Source organism: Lepisosteus platostomus, chromosome 9 (genome assembly GCF_059453375.1).
Source record: "Lepisosteus platostomus isolate fLepPlt1 chromosome 9, fLepPlt1.hap1, whole genome shotgun sequence".
NCBI lineage: Eukaryota > Metazoa > Chordata > Actinopteri > Semionotiformes > Lepisosteidae > Lepisosteus > Lepisosteus platostomus.
The window spans coordinates 47,233,087-47,250,587 of NC_142619.1; the positions used below are offsets into that span (position 1 = coordinate 47,233,087).

At 37.5% G+C, this 17,501-nt stretch overlaps 1 protein-coding gene across 28 annotated transcripts in view; it reads right to left on the reverse strand.

Moving 5' to 3' along the window:
- Positions 1 to 17,501, reverse strand: part of celf2 (cugbp, Elav-like family member 2) — a 207,546-nt gene that overhangs the window by 50,124 nt on the left and 139,921 nt on the right. For all 28 annotated transcript variants that reach the window (XM_088645332.1, XM_088645341.1, XM_088645335.1 and 25 more), the window contains one exon: positions 8,155 to 8,237. In XM_088645332.1, coding sequence (XP_088501458.1) covers positions 8,155 to 8,237 — 83 coding nt within the window. The remainder of the gene's footprint in view (positions 1 to 8,154; positions 8,238 to 17,501) is intronic.

The following is a 17,501-nucleotide window of genomic DNA, read 5'->3' on the forward strand; positions in this document are numbered from 1 at the left end:
ACCAGGAAGAGCCAGGCACGAGAACCCGCTCCAGACACAGAAGCTCGGAGTGATATCCAGTAATAAGAATAGGCAAGCCAGCTCAACATTCAATCACTGATATCGGAGTGATCTACCCGAGGAAAGCCAGGTACACGACCCGCTCACAGGCACGGAAGATCGGAGTGATATCCAGTGATTAGAATAGAGGAACTGAAAAAAAAAAAAACAGCCCAGAGAAAAAAAAACTGCGGCAAGACAAAAAAAAGCGCCGCTCGCGGGGTCATTAGGTGGCTCAGCATTCTGTCACGGACGTCCAAAGGGACTAACCGTGGGGAGCAGGAGAGCGGAAAAAGACCCATATGCGTAGCGGCGAGACGGGGAAAAAGGCCCGGGCTCATAATGCAAAGAGTTCAGGAATGCCGTATAGAAACCTATGCCCTCAGGGAGCGGACGTGGGGCGCCCTGGTGCTAGGCGGGTCTCAGGACATCCGAACGTCAATGCTGAGCGAGGACAGAGTGCAAGACCCGGAAATATATAGCCCAAGGGAAAGAGAGGGACAGGAAGGACAGCAGACCGGAAACTAGGGACAGGACAGAGAAGGAGCGCCCTCTGTCTGCAGAGGGCGTGACAATGTGTCTAGAAGTTTAAGACGTATCATGTTAGCAGCAGGAAATATCTATCCCTGCGATTAAATTAACAATGATCATATTTATTTACAATATTTTAGTATGCGTTTTACTGTGATCCTTTAGGATAAAAACAGAGTTCAGATTCACAATGGTTAAAACATGCAAACGGGTATCTTCTGGAGGAGACTGAGCTTAAGGACAGTGATTTGAAGCTGTGCAGTTATGACCGTGCAAATTGTGAGAAATGGCATCTCATATACACAATGAGACACCCTTCACATGATGGATTAATTTATTATGAATCACACTCATTTGGATTCTGCCCACAGAGTGCTTTTAAGCAAAAATTGGTTTGGAAAATGTAGCACTCCACCTCCCCTGGTGACTAGAAATAGTTAGAGTCTGCACCAGCCATAAACGTCAGTCACTTTAGCTTGTCAGAGCCAAGTTTGGATGTTGGTGAGGCATGGCGAGACAATTTGTCAAAAACAGAAAGTACAGCCAGTGCAATTCCACAATACAAGAAAGATATGTCCAGAGAAGTTGCAAACAGGTGCAATCAAAGGAGCCTCAAAGGAATGCCCTACTCTGAAAAGGCAAAAAGAACTTAACCTTTTCAGTCTTGCACAGAAAAGACTAATAATCTTACTCAAGCATTCGAATTCCTCAATGGCGTTGATATTACCAGTTGACTTCTTCTGAATTAACTGTGAAACTACAGGAAATTGTGTTTAAAAATGAGAATAGGAAGCACTTCTTTACAGTACATGTTATTAGGTGTCTGTCTGGAACAAGCCAGCCAGCCATATGGGTAATGCTGATACCATCGAACAACTAGCTGGAAGACCCTTGGATCAGGATACTGGCAGCTAAACAAGCTAAACAGTCAGGAAAGGCCTCCCTTCATTTGCAGAACTTTCTTACATTCTTATAATTATACATCGTTCCTCCATGGCTCGTTATCAACCATAATGTGGTACTGGCTCCTACTTTCCAAGGTTCTCACATTAGTTTAGAATGTGCTAGCTTGTAGCACAAATCAGTGGTGACCTTTCCCAATAAACTACATGCACATGTAACAATCATAAACTATTAGTACAGAAAAATACTGACTGCTTTTTCAGTTTAATGAGAAAGGAAACATATTTTCTTGGCCTGACCTTCATAAGGCAGAGTGCTGAAAACTGGACGACAAAGCTCTGTTCTTCAGTTTAGCTTAATAGAAGTTGTTTCTGGAAATCAATCCTTGACAAAATTTCCTTAGCAGAAACACAGTGGCACACACAGTGACAGAAGTTCAAAGTTGCCAACCCTGAGAGTCTCAATGAAGGAATATGTGGGATTCAATTTTCCTCATCTGTTTCTATTTATAACGGCTAGTTATTTAGTTCACACCTTTATTCACACCAACTTATACAAAAAATCATACATTGCAGGTTGGTAGAAGAAAACGATTAGCATACAATATTTTCAAATAAGTTAAACACAAAACAATACAACATGCACCATCTTTATCTACTCTAAACATTTCATTATGTTCTCCTGAATCTTCATAGCCTGTGCAATTTCATTTTTCCCCATTTCTTTCCAAATAAAGCTAGCACTTTTACAATATTTTGAACGTGATATAAAAAAATCTCAATTTAATGAATAGTGAGAGTGAACTGGCTCCTTTAGATTTGGGCAATTCAATCGAGACACTGACATTTTCTCCTTTTACGTGCTAATTAAAGCCATTGTAATAAAGCTATCAAATGTTCAATCTAACCATGTTTATAAGAAAAGAAACAAGACAAAGCATCAGATTTTTTTTTTTTACTTTCTTCCAGTGACCTTTCAAAGACACTGTGGGGAGAGCTTTCAGAGAAAACATCTTCATTAAGGGCTGGGATTTCCCTGTCAATTTTCATATAATCATGGGATATGAGGGATTTATTCAAATCCCTCTACCACCCATGACATTTTAATGGTTTGTGGGTAAACCTCAGTATGAAACACAACAGGTTTTGGTGGTTTGTCCTAATTAGACTGTACTTGCAGTCAAGTTTACTCTCCCTGCTTCGGCTTGTTGTGAGCCGAGTCTCAGTGGAAGATGATCCTTACATTTCTGGCTGCATGACTTCGAGATATGTGGCAATCCACAGATATGGCAAGATCCTTTTTTTGAAGTTGTTCCTAAACTAGATATAGACTTTAAGACCCTGCTAGCACTGTAGATAAGGCTGTTCCTCTAGCCTTCTCAAAACCTGCATGGGAGTGCAAAATATCTGGAGCAAATGAAAGGAATTTCTCAGGATGTTTATATCAGCTCATCTGGACAGTGCCATATAAGACCACTATCACAATGCCCAATGAGTAAAGCAATCAGTCAGCACACACCACACTTAAAAGCAGAAGAAGTTGTTACCAAATTGAAAAATGCTAGGCACAGCTCTGTGTGTGGCTTAGAAGGCCATGTTTCACAACAGAACTGAAACCTGAATTTCCACCAAATAAGGCTGATACGTGTGACAAATGAAAACTTGATGACGAATTCTACTTATGTCATGTTCCTAATTAATTTCCTTTATTGTCTCTATCACGATGTACAATAGTTAGAAGGTCAAACATTATTTTTGAAAAAATATTCTTTCTACAGAGTGGCAGATCTTGAAATTTCTGCAGAAAAAGCTGAATTTTAAGACATTCAAGCTTTCATTAGTCCAGTCAGAATATCATACTTACCATTTATGACTGAGATCCAAAACAAGAGTTTCTGTAGTAAATCTAAAATGCAACTGTACCCTTTTAGTGAAATTTTAAAATTAATGACACTGCAGCAATAAAGGGTCTTTAAGTACTGATTTATGTATTAAGCAAGCAGTTCAATTTCCTGCTCAACCATTTACTTTACAAAAAAAAGTCTAAACGGAACAAAATATCTAAAAACTGCACAGGCAATATCAACCAATATATAAAAATATATTACAAAGGATAATGAATCAGAGATGTACCTTAAGATGGTGGATAACCTGAAAATCTTAATATATTTTAAATCACATTAAATACATAAGATAACCTGAAATATTATATCGTCAGCTAAGTTTTAAAGTCTGTTTGCTATTGCATTCATGTATTACTCCTGAAATCACACCCAAAAAACATACTATTGCCAGCAGACATATATCCCTGCAACTCGCAACTGGCAACCCACTGAAGCTAAGCAGGTGTGAGCCTGGTCAGTACCTGGATGGGAGACCTCCTAGGAAAAACTAAGGTTGCTGCTCGAAGAGGTGTTAGTGGGGCCAGCAGGGGGTGCTCACCCTGCGGTCCACATGGGGACACTATACTGTAAACAGGCGCCATCCTACAGCTGAGACGTGAAACCGAGGTCCTGACTCTCTGTGGTCATTAAAAATCCCAGGGCGTTTCTCGAAAAGATATATGTAGGGGTGTAACCCTGGCGTCCTGGCCAAATTTCCCATTGGCCCTTACCAATCATGGCCTCCTAATAATCCCCATCTATGAATTGGCTTCATTACTCTGCTCTCCTCCCCACTGATAGCTGATGTGTGGTGAGCGTTCTGGCGTACTGTGGCTGCCGTCGCATCATCCAGGTGGATGCTGCACATTGGTGGTGGTGGAGGGGAGTCCCCATTACCTGTAAAGCGCTTTGAGTGGAGTGTCCAGAAAAGCTCTATGTAAGTGTAAGCACTTATATTACTATATAAGAGGACTAAAGATATCACTTTGGGGTTTGCTTTGTAAGACTCTATAAGCAAAGCGGACTTAGGCAGGATTGCCTCCTTTTCCCCATTTCACTGGCTGAATGTTATTCATTCTGTTATTCTGAATAGTCTTCATTTTGTAATATCATAAAATGGAATGTCATAGGAAGGGTCTGAATACTTTGCAAGGCACTTATATAAACATACTGTATATCAAATAACTAATTTTATTTATTACTCACACTGTAACCTATAAATTGCTACTCACTAGACAGCTGTTAACTCTGCCACACCAAGAGACAAGTCCTCTGCTACAGCAGTTTTACAATGTTTAGGTTCAGAGGAGGATGGTGTCACTTCTGTAACTCACTTAGTAAATGGAGCAATGTTATATAAACAAGTATTAACAAATCCTTTTTTACGCTAAGCTCTCTGCTACAATTAAATGATCACCTCTGATTTTGAGCAACTCATTCTGTGATACAGCCATAAACAAATGGGCTGAGTGTACTAACATCTGGTAGCCTGTCTTTTGGCATCTGCAGTGCTAGAATCTGTGAAGTCATCTCATCAGCAAGGTCTTGCATTAGTGGTGGGTCTGAGTTTTGCCAAAGGAAGTTTTTGCTCTAGCTCTTGAGTATTACTTGGCAGAGACCTACGTTTCTGCTGTTTTACACCCATATGTTCCCAGAAATATCTCAAGATACACAGGAGTTTCTTGGAGAACTTGAAAGTAGTCCTCCCAAGTCCAGGACAGATATATACCACTTCTGCTGGTTTAAAATGTCCAGCGGTTTCCAGATTCTTTCACGGGCACCACCGAGTCCCGATGTGAATGCAAACAAACATGTGGATAAAGAGCTGTGGAAAAGTCATCCTTTGGAACATCCAAACCTGATCATTTTCCACCTCTAGGACAAGCTGAGACAGGCCATAATATAGCTTTTATTAGTTGACCTCTCTAGTTCAAATCTTGTCTGAAATCTTGGTGAATGATAGGTTACAAATATTAATAAATTCAGTCCATTTGATTGTGGTTGTACAAAAGACTTAAAATAAAGGCTGATCACAATCCGTTGTTCTCATTTAATAGTGACAGGGCAGTGTAAGTGTACATATAATATACACACAACTTTAAAATTAATCAATAAATGTGGATATTATATGCCCACTTTTCCCTGTCTCCATAATCATTTTCAACACATTAACATATAATTGGAAATGGCTGCTGCAAAGTTTTAAATCATACCTTAATAATAAAATGTGTAGTCTGGATTTACACGTTATTCATAAAAGCAATTTCGATGCCACTGAAGCACTGAATTTTCCGATTGGCCCAGTATGAATTCAGTTAATTTATGCAATGGCCATGCAGTTCAGTGGGAAAACAGGTGTGTTCATTAGCTCAGAATTGTGACTTTTTGATTAATGCCAGTTTTATAATCAAACTTTGTGACACACCACAATTGGTTTCGCAGACACCTGCATTAAACATGGATCAATGGCTGAACGATCATGTCTGAAATATTTTCACTTTTCATGAAAGGAGAACTAAAGAACCTTGGGAGTAATGCAATATCAAAGTTATTTTTTCATTATGTTACTGCCAAGGCAGTGTTCACAGCTGGAGGGTACTTTAAAGGACATGTCCTAGATCGGTTTTATACCCCTAATATAAAAGAGTACAGAACAACAGCAGGCTTCCTGACAATTAACAGCCAAAGAAGGCTGTCAATTTATACATCTGTCAAGCACTAATGAAAGTTAAATTTACTGGAAAATGTTAAACAACCTTGCCTATTTGATAGAGTGGTACACTCTGGTTACAGAACAGTTATCTTTGTTTCTTAACTGCAGAGCAAAATAAGAAAAGTAAATAGGAGGTTTATTGTTCTATATTTTTTCCTTTTTGCAGTTGTTGTTCTTTTCTGTTTTGGTGGTTTGGTCTAACTTATTTACCTATTATTTTTATTCCGTCTCTGGTTATAAATGTAAGTAGACCATTACTGAATTTCAAAAAGCTAAGACAAAGACATCATGAAAAAAAGTACAATATTTTTTCTTTGTCACAGTCACAATGAACTCCATATTTATGAACATGAATGCTTGGCCTGTTTGTTGCAAATGTCAGGAGTTTTGAAGAAATATAAGTACATCTAAAACGATGAACACTTTTCCCAATGGATTGTGGGAGTGAGGAACTAACTAACCAGCCAACCAAAGCCCGGTTTCGTTCAAGAAATGGACAAGCTCCTTGGATCAATTAGCGAATAACTACCAAACAGGCACTGAATGCACTGAATGGCCTCCTTTCATTTCTAACCTTGTACGTTCTTTAGTGCTGATCAAATGGACTGAAACACTATGGATGTGGCTGAGGTTTACCTTTCTATGAGTTCCTCCTTAAGTGAGGCCAATCTCCTGTTCCATTATATAGATTTTTATTTCTTGGGTAACACTTCAGCTAAACCTTATTTAAGGAAAAAAAGTAGTCTCAGAATAGGACTCAAAATCTCTTACTGGTCGCTTTACAAGGAAAAAAAGGTTTAGTTTAATCACTTGGTATTGGTTTTGCTCTGTTCCTTATTACATGCCCTTAAGATATTTCTTTTAAGCCAGCACTCTGGACTCCAAAGTTTTCAATAGCTTATCAAAGATAAACCAAAGTTATTTTTACATCTATTATAAGAACGACAAAGAGATATTTAAGCAAGGTCAGAATAAAGTGGAATGACTTGATGCTTTACATCTTTTTCACAAAGATTTCATGAAGACTTAAAAGTTTTAAAGATTGTAAAATTAAATTTGATTCTGTCACAGTAAACAAGTGACAGCCAGTGCTTTAAATCTTCAGTTATTGTATCTCAGCGTTACAATAACACTGAGAAAAAAGAGAACTTTCCTTTCATTCCCCAAGTGTGTGGCATCTGTTCATTTTTCTAAAACTGTTTGTCTCGCATATTATTGTCAATTTCTTTATTTGATGATTAAGTACATGTTACTTAGGTGGCACAGTGCTATGCTGCATTTTGAACAATGGTCTTCCTAGTCTCAAACGGTTAATAACAAAATGATATTCTGTTGAGCTAATCAGAGCTGGCAGTTTTGTAAATGACAATTTAAACACTAAACTAATGAAAGAGACAGTACAGATTGATATTGTGCTGAGAGATTCCTCCATTAGTAACCAATGCTAAAGCATCTTTAAATGAGACTTTTTTGGTTGAAAGAGTTCAACTGTAAATAGTAAGATCAGGACTTCAGTTAAGGGCTAACAGAGTACAACATACAAAAATCAGAATGGCAGTTGTATATATTTGCATTCAGTATTTGACCTGCAAATTAGAAGCCTTCAAATTGTATTATTTTGACTTCATATTCCACATGCAAGCAAGCAAGCTCCAACAGCATTTTTCATGTGTTCATGGCTGGAGTTGAGAAGCACATTCTTGTTTCCATAGGAATTACTTTAACCAAACAAGATTCACCTACTCTTCTGGAAGAATGGCAGCCTGTCTGAGGGTTCTTATCTGAGACTTACGACTTGCCAGCCTAGCCCCAAGCCACTTATGAAACCACGAGCCTGCAATTCTGGAGCATGTGTGCTAAAACACCGAGCCATTAGTTTAATGGGAGGATTTTTATGTTGGGCCCTGAGGGTGGTGAAGAGGCACGCTGCTGTATCCTAAGCTATCGAAAGCAGGGGATGTGCGATGTGTACCAAGAATGTAGCTTCAGGAAAGATAAATTAGGTAATACTCCTTCAGAGTTTATCAATTTCTACACACCTGACAGATAATGATAAATAAGTGCTGTTTAAAGTAAACATACTCACCCCAGATAAGGTTTTAATATTATGCAGTGCATTCTGTGCCTCAAGTGCAGCTTTTCTTGTATAAAATGTTACAAAACAGCAACCTGCAAAAGGAAGAGAAAGATATACAATGAAACTGTGAAAGTGAGGACAAATTACACGATTAAGAGAAAGGCTGTGGGTTTCAAAAACTATGGAATGATGCCACAGTTAAGTACTTATTGAGAGCATTGCTAATAGCAAGATGTTGGAAGCTTAATAAAGCCTTTCCTACAAATACTGTACATTCACAACAGAACTGAAATGATGACGATATTTATAATTTGGTATTTGAATCCAAAATATGTGATCTGGAAAAGGTGTTTCTTAGTAAACTAATTCTGTCCAGTTCAGTTAGCACAAAAAGTTAAAATTGTATCACGTTTATAGGTTAAAATACCCCAATTCTTGACAAATTCAAATCCGACACATCAAGTTCCCAAGTTGAACATTGCGGGGATTTTGAATGCTGCCTGAATGAAAGATCAAGATAAGAACCCTGAAAGATAAACGCCACAGCAGAAACATCCCTTCTTTCAATACTGCTGCTGCTTCCTAATTTACAGGCAAAACAGGTGTAGCCTTTATACATATGCAGAAATCTAAGTGGAAAAAACATTTTCTTGCCAATGTAGCATAAACTGTTACCTGGAGGCCAACAGTTTATGCTGCTGAAAAGCAAATTCTACTACTTAGAGTGCAACACAGCAACATATTTCTTCCAACATAAACAATATCTTGGCATTACTATGCTTTTAAATCACCTGACAGGAGATGTAGCATGACATTCACACTAAAAGAGTAATAATAATAGCTGTAGTTACATTTTAAAGTCTACGACAAACTTTCTGTCTGTAAAACAGTTACAGATTTTATGTACAATTTGAAACTACAGTAGCAGCTTAGTCTTGCCCATGTGTTTACTTGATGTCATTTAACAGACAACAGCTAAACAATACAAAGATTTTAAAAGCTCTTTACCCAACTGTAAAATACATCCCCTGATTAAAAATAAGGTAAATGTACCGTTGCCTAATATTTTTCCTACCAAATCTTCTTATTCTTAATTTAATGTCCACGGAATATATTCTTTTTGGACTTGAAACCAAGAAATTACTTTATTATAGACCAAATAATATACCACATAGCTTTTTTTATGTTGTTTTACTGAGAACAGCTGCAGATGTTTGAAGTTTGTAATATACATATTCTTGCATAATTATTTGCAAGTTAGGCCTGCCTGCTAGTTAGTTCAATACAATCCAAGGGGAGCCATGCAGATCCCTAAAGTCTTTTTAGTAAGTGAAGCTCTACCTAGATGTTGGATGACTTGCCAGGAAAGTCCCGGAGTGTTAATTAAAAACTGCCTGCAGATCAAAGCGTCCCCTATTCAAAATTGAACCCCCAAATCCAACCCCAACCCAAGCGCAGAGGACAAAGCCAATTAGCTCTTGGTCCTCGTGTACAACCACAAAACGACAGTTAAAATTGAAATCCATACCATCGGATCCAAAATCCTCAATCTCCCCACCCTTATGAAATTACAGACAATATTGCGGCCGCCAAACATTTCTTTGTACCACTTGTCTGTCTGCGTTTGCAAGTATTACTAAGAAGAAAGAAAAAAAAATCCTCTGTGGCTATTTTATTAGGCATCTTACACATGCATTCTAGATAATTGGGCGCTAGTTCTAACTTCCTGTCATCCTTCAGAAGCAGTTGGGGAGTTCTGTTGGAAAGAGCATACTCAGTCATTCTGAACCTCCGGTGAATAAGACTGTTCTCTATAAATGTCCTACAACTGGAAAATTGAAACGCTTTTGACCTAGATTGGTTAAATTCTGCTACAATTTCAAGCCTTCTGGGAGTGTATCAGAGAAATAATGTGAACTAGGATGTGTGCTACGGCATTTTCCCATCTCTTATTATGTTAATTCCAGCTAAAATGCGGCACAGATCGTAATGATATCAAGGACAAAATTGCCCCACTCTCCTTCTTGTAATTCAAATAAGCCACTTAACTCTAAAAGTATCTTAGTTTTTCTGTTTTGTTTATGGCAGTAAAATGAAAACACTGATAAAAATTCAGATGGACTGCTCGGTGTTGGACATTCAATTTTATGGGAGCTGCTTTTAGCATGTTCACATTACAGTTCTGTCAGCCAGGCCCAGGATAACCCACATTCCTCCACCTGTACTGCTCTGTCATGGAAAACAAAAGCAATGAAATGGCACCTATAACTCAATATCTTCAGAACTGTTTGTTTATTATTCAAAATAGTGGTCTAACAATTTGATATACTTCACAGCAAAAACTGAGTGTTTTTTTTTAACATGATCCTTGTTTTCGCCTTAATTTAACCAAGACGTTTTATTTTCGAATTTATTTTCTTAACTAGAACCTTTTTGGCTCTTACAGAACAGAATACATAGCATTCTTTTCCACTGCTAAATTAGCAAGGGTTGGTATATGGAAAATACAAAAGTCTGCCGTATACGTAACAGCTACTAGCTGTAATTATTCTGTTGCTTTTTTAAGGTTCCTCTGTTGCTGACAGCCTGAGCTGAGCTACCTTAATTCCAAGCCAAAAAATTATACATATAAAAATGGAGGTCAGGTTTTTAAGAAATGTAATGTTTCTTTGCTACAGAATTTTTTTTAGTTTCTATACTTTTTAGTTTATTTAGTTATACAGTAGTTTAAATTTTGTTGGTATAATGGGCAACACTTTAGAGAAGTAGCTTAATATCTGGTACGGCACTGTTCTTGTACACTTCAGTCAGATCTTTTATTCTGATCGGCTTTAGTAAAATGCCCGGCTGTATAAATGTGTAGGAATGTTTTTTTGGGCTAAAAGCATCAGACTGTGGCACTTAAATAAGTGGGGCTCAGCTAGTAAAAGTACTTACTAGCAGCGCTGGGTGAGGTCTAAGATAGGTCATCTGCGTACTGTAACCAGGATTTCTCAGGGATCAGATTTTGGCTGGGTGTTTGCTGGACACAATAATCTTACCTTGTTGCACCACAGTGATCGCAGCAGCCTGGCAGTTTCAAGCCTGTAGTATTATCTAAGAACCTCTGCACTGAAGAGTATGTAGTGTTTTTTACACTTCATCCAAGCAGTGTGAAAGAAACACTACATACTGTATACTGAAAATGGGTATGACTCTTACTCTAGTATGAGGGTTAGAGATTCAACTACAGCAACTCCAAATCGGAGGAATAGCAAGAAAACAAGTCCCAAATTAGAAACTAAAAACACAGTTCCTTAAGGTTCGACAAACAAACAACAATCTGTAAAACCCAAAGATACTAAGTGCAAAGGCCCAGCACTAACAAGAGATTCGTGTTATGGTATCTCAACTAAACTTACACTCAACCACAAAACACTTGTGCCTATGCACAAAACTAATAATTTTAACTTTTCCGGTGTGAGAGCCCAGCAGTTAATTGTAAATATACTGCCAAAGCTTTGAGAGCAGTTCATAAGCTCTTCAGTATTATAAGATTATCCATTGAACTGCCACTCCTACCTATTTAATCATACTTAGATCTGGAGACTTGACAAAGCTTTCATAAATATAAGTCCCGAGACAGAAATGTGATAAGAACAGTCATTACTACTATCAGTATACTTTCCTGATATAATGGGTCTGGTACAGAAAAACACCTAGAAGGAGAACCACCATAACACTGTTTGATCCATGAAGGCTCATTTATTCTAGTGCCAAGTGCCACAGCTAAGCCTCTCCAGGAGAAGTTGGCTGTCAGATATAATTCCATGCACACAGTGCACCAATATTTTCTTTCTGCTTAAAACTTAAACCCAAATACTGCTCAGTTCCCAAAAAAACAAAAGCTGATCGCAGTTGCCTGATGAATGAATTTACAACATATTACAAGGACGCCTGAAGGCTGCTTGTGGGTTCTGGGATCTAATGCCCATTTTTACCTACAGCTTAGCTGTGTCACTTAAAAGAGGACCAGAATTAGCATCACTTGACTCGCATGGGAATGACTGACAGTCTCTCTGATTTGCTTTACCTAAATGTCCTCCTCTTAGGTGATAATAGAAACAAGTGCTATTTCCAATGAGGGAAGTCTGGGAACCACCTGAGACTGTACAGTATAACAGCTGAAGAGCTTCTGAGTCTGAGAGAAGTGATAAAGAGGGGGAGGCAGAAGCGATTGGAAAGAACAGCATATGCTTCTTGCACTTAAAATTACTTAGATCCTGGCAAAGAGAAGGTAAGTGAATAACACAGCTTCTAGGACTTGAACAGTCCTCTGAATTAATGTGGCACCTCAATGTACTGGCCTTTCACCTTGGAGAGACAACTTTTATTACGGTGGAAACAAAACATCAGGAAAACCCCTTAGCCCCTTAAAAGGCTACTCAAAGATTTTCACTGGTGTGAGGTTCAGGATTAAACACAAATAATTTAGAGCGGGACCAGAGGCAGGATAGCTTTTCATAGTGTGCTATTTATAAAAGCAAAAACTTTAAACAGAACGTATTATACCTTTACTGATTCACAGACTCTAACCCTTGAAGACTTCTCTTCAAGGTCATCTTTAAGACTTTTATAACTGTGCCGTCTTCAATCACCATGTGAAAAGTGTATATTTACACTAAGACAGTGAAAGCATATACAGTGCTGAATATCACATTTCTAAATCCTACCTGAGCACACTTCTTATTTTGAACTGACTTCATTCTTGCTTCCTTATTTTTTAAATGGACTCCGATGGCTACATACTGTACCTCCTAAGACTGGCTTTTATAACAGTATTCTCACCGACAGTGACGCAAACACCAGAAAGAAAGAAAAAAGCAACAGGTTACTATAGTGATTGTGAGCCTCTTTTACAGGAGTCTGTATTGTTATTCCGTCATTTAGTTGGATTGATCATAGTTAAAAATGTTTTTATAATCAACAACGTCAATCTTTTCCATTGCTATAAAGACGGACACCAAATACGAAGGACATGACAAATTCTTGCCTTCATTACTGTTGTGCATTTCTATTTTGGTGCAGTTTAGATGTTCATTAACATGATGATCTTGGCTTTGAACCGCGTCACAAAAAACGTCAAAGTATTTCTGGCAGAGTCCCATGAAACCTGTTTCAGCTTTTGCTTTCCCTTTTAAAAAGAGAAAAATACTTAACTAACACGGCTGCTATACTGACATGGGGAAGATTAGTGGGGAAGTCTCTAGTCGCATAATGAACAGATTTTGGATTCAAGTACCTGCTATAGATTCTGCTCTTGTACCTTGCTCAAGGGTACTATAGTCCACTGAACTGTATACTGTAAGTGGGGACCAGTAATGATCTGGGTACCCTTGTAATAGTGTTCTATCCAGGGTAGGAGTCACATGCTCTCAGTCTGCTCAACATTACGTTAACTAAAATGAGCCCTGGATTAATGACCTATACCTTAATACCTATACCTTATGCCATTTTCTTGAGCACATTTAGGTCTCTCTATAGTTTTATACCTGTTTTCAGCAAAGGGAGATTAAGAATCTCTGAGAGTTGAAATAATAGATTTTAGCTCTGAACAGGACAGCGGGCCTGTGGACAAGATTTTATTCCTGGTCTTTGAACTTGGCAATAGTATCTCGACCTATACTCTAACATGGGATATTTATTGTTCATAGACTCTTCCTGCCTTTAATTTCATTGCAATTAATTGGGTTTTAACAAGGGAGGTTCCGTCCAGTCCAGTGTGCACCCTGCCTTTGCATGCTGGGAAGCTCTTCAGCTCCCCCTTGACCCTGAATTGGATGAAGTTGTTGCGAAATGAACGGATGGATTAACAATGGCGATTTCCGTAACTTGCAGGTTACTATCAAAACACCATACTACTAGTAGTAGGGCTCAACAAAGGACCCATAACTTTAAGGTAATTATGCACAATCAGGAAACAATGCAACTGTTAATAAAACTGAAAGCAAATATGTAAATCTTGTGAGGTTTTTGAGAAAGTTTTCTTGTCATGCATTTAAAAATGGTAATTATCTACTGTAGGACACCAAGGCAATTAGTACCAAATTGCCCTAGCTTTTATATATCTGGTGGAAAAACTTTGGAAAACATTAATGAAAGAAATACAGAATGTTGAATTACTGTGTTTTTAGCTGTGTTACTGCGTTTAAGTGTTTTGCCATGATTTTACATTACTCCTGAATCTTTCTATGCTGTTCTGAAATCATAGGATGTTTAGATTAAATATATTTTGCACTGTAATATATCACCTTGTAAACTTCAGTAAAAAAACAAACTAAAGCAACTCAACCAAAAAACACCAGGAACGTACAATAACAAAACTGCTGCTTTCAACGATAAAAGCTTTGTTACTAAACATTCTTTCTGTTAATTGCTTAACTTTGTTTTTATCAGTAAACCAATGAATTAATAATATTTCAGTGTGCCAACTTAAATGGGATTGCTTCTTATTTTCTTATTATTCTGTGCTCTTATTGATTTTTCGTTGACTTTATTAATGTTAGGCAGCTAAATTTCTTGCTAATTGCTTGTGTTCACTGGATTTTATTTTTCAAAATGAATAATATGTTTGGAATTTGATAATGCAAGCTCATACCCATGGTAAATGGGATATACAGCAGGAGGCAAAGAGAAATACCCTGATCCTGGAACAGGCCAAACACTGTTTAAAACCTGCTTTTCTTTGTTTCCTAAAGGAAAACATTTGGCCCATGAAAGATGGGGTCAGATGTATCTCAGGCATTCTCACAGCCTTTCAGCTGCTAGTCTCTCTCAATTTGAGAGGAAGTCACAGATTAGGGAGTTATTGCCTTGATTTATTGCAGCAGCTGATGCCTCACACTTCACCGTTAATTGGACTGAACAAGGCACAATGCGTCTCCAGACTCTCTGTTCATCAAACTCATCTCAAATGTGGCAAATGCAACCTGAAAAAAGATAATACATGTAATTCCCAAATATGATTTACAGATGGCTACAGCGCTACTATAATACTACTATAATGTCTTATTATGTTCTAATTGGTCATACTCATACTGCTATTTCTTTAAAAAATCAGGGCTATGATTTCATGTAGAGCACATTAAATTAAATGTAATTAGAGCCATAATTAAAAGCAGAGGAAAACACACATAGGTACTTTATTATTCTTGGAAAACGTATGTAACTCATAGAAATGATAAGTATGTCTCTACAAACAAACTAGGCAGAAAAAAAGGAGGACAACAGCCACTTGTTGAAAGCCATCTTGAACATCATTATCTGTACAGAGAGCAATTCACAAGTCTATAATCAGGCTGGGGTAGGTAATTTGTGGCAAAGGTTCTGTTCATAGGCCATCAGGGTATCTAAAAGAAATATCACACTTATAAGAAATGAATCAGTGTGGTGGTGGGGGGGAAGCAGATGATTTACTTCAGTCAGTTCTATTTTATCTACACACACCAGAGCAACGTACAATAACGCAATTAACAGTGAAAAAATATCTTCCATATGAGAATGACCAGTACATTGTGAAAGCAAAGTCTCATTTCTCAGTATGCGTTAGGAATGATATTAATAATCATTGCGAATATACAACTCAAAATGAAGACATTAAAAAACCATCATGTTTTCAATTTGGGGTTAATAATACGGCTATTTTCCACCCTCTCTTTGGCACAGTTGCAATGTTCTTGGCCTCAAGTGGGAGGCAATGTGGAACAAGGATTAGAAAGATAAATGACACACAGTCTGCTGTGCCAATTCACATAAAATATCACCAGCTTGAAAATTCATGATTGCAGACTCAGTTTCTCTCCATGATTTCCTTGCTGAGTATATAAAGAGGGTTTCTCAAGCTGATGCTGTATCCTGATTTTTAATTTTGCCATCATTAGGGTTAATACAACACATTATGTTAATATTTTCTTTGTCACCTAAATCTCCTAAACACATTCTGCCCAACCATTTACCTAATGTTTTACCAGATTATTTTAATTCCTCTAAATTGCCCACTACTCAAAATGATTCTGCTTCTTAACTAGATTCTAGTTTAAATCTATCTTTTAAGTAAAAAAATAAAATTAGTCACAATACTTTCAACTAAAAATCCCTCTTGGAAATATAGAAAATGTAACTGAGCATATCTTTGGCTCAACCTAGTGCTGTCCACACGTATTAGACACAAATGTTGCATTTCATTTTGATGAACAGAGAGAAGAAAGGGCTCAAAGGAATTAATTAAAATGATTTAATGTCAATTACAGATAAGTATGCAAGTTGTTTAGCTAAAGAAATGGAAGGCCATTAAATTTATGTATATATTTTTTTTGTTTCCATTATTGGGGACCACGCAAAAGAACAAAAAGTCAAACAAGAAATACTTGCCACTTCACCTGGTAAAATTCAGCACCGGTGAGTGGGGTTACCCCCTGTTTCATCATTAAATGTATTCTTAAAAATACGAGAAAGGTTTTAATCTGAACTGACCCCCATTGGGAGAGAAATTGAAATTGCTGGAGTTATAATTATGCCAGATAATCTATTAGAATACATTTACATCTCAATGAACAGTCATGGCACTGTTTTTTCTTTCCTTTATGATTTGAATTTCTCTAAAACACGAAGGCCACACTACTAATGAAGACCTTTTATATTCCACATTTCACAAGCTTCTTTGTAAATACCAGATTGTAAGCGTTTTCCTCAGTCTACTTCAATATCAACTGAAAGTTTAGAAGCACTTCACCCCAGCACACCCCAGAGTTGGAGCAGTAATTATGTGGTGTGTGGAAATTTAACCGTAAATGAAATAAGGAAAAAAGAAGAAGCACTTCCTATATCACTCCGAACATTTTATACAGAGGTTTCCAGATAAATATTTTGAGTAAAAGCTGTTTTTTTAAAATAAGATCAGTTTTTCGTTTTACGAATTTGATCGAGATTTTAAAATGCAATCTCAAAAAACCATCTCCATGTGTGTTTGTATCTCTATGAGCAGAGGAGGAAAAAAAAACTCGACACCCAGGGTAGACGCATTGTTTTTTCCTAACTTCTCTCCACTACAGGCAATCAGCAGGAATTCAAACAGCAATTCTTCAATTCAAGTGTCAAATTATCCCAATCAAACCTTATTTCACCAGTCCCACAAAACTCAATCCAAATGATTGAATAGTCAGTTCATCCTCCTCTGCTAAGCACCCCTGTGGCTTTCCCCATCCCTTAATGGTTCATTTTGTTTATCAAACGGTTAATGTGTGACGTTGCATTTACTAGCTGAGGGACTGTAAGAGGGAACAATTTAGTCTCATTTTATGCCTTTGGATCACTGAGCA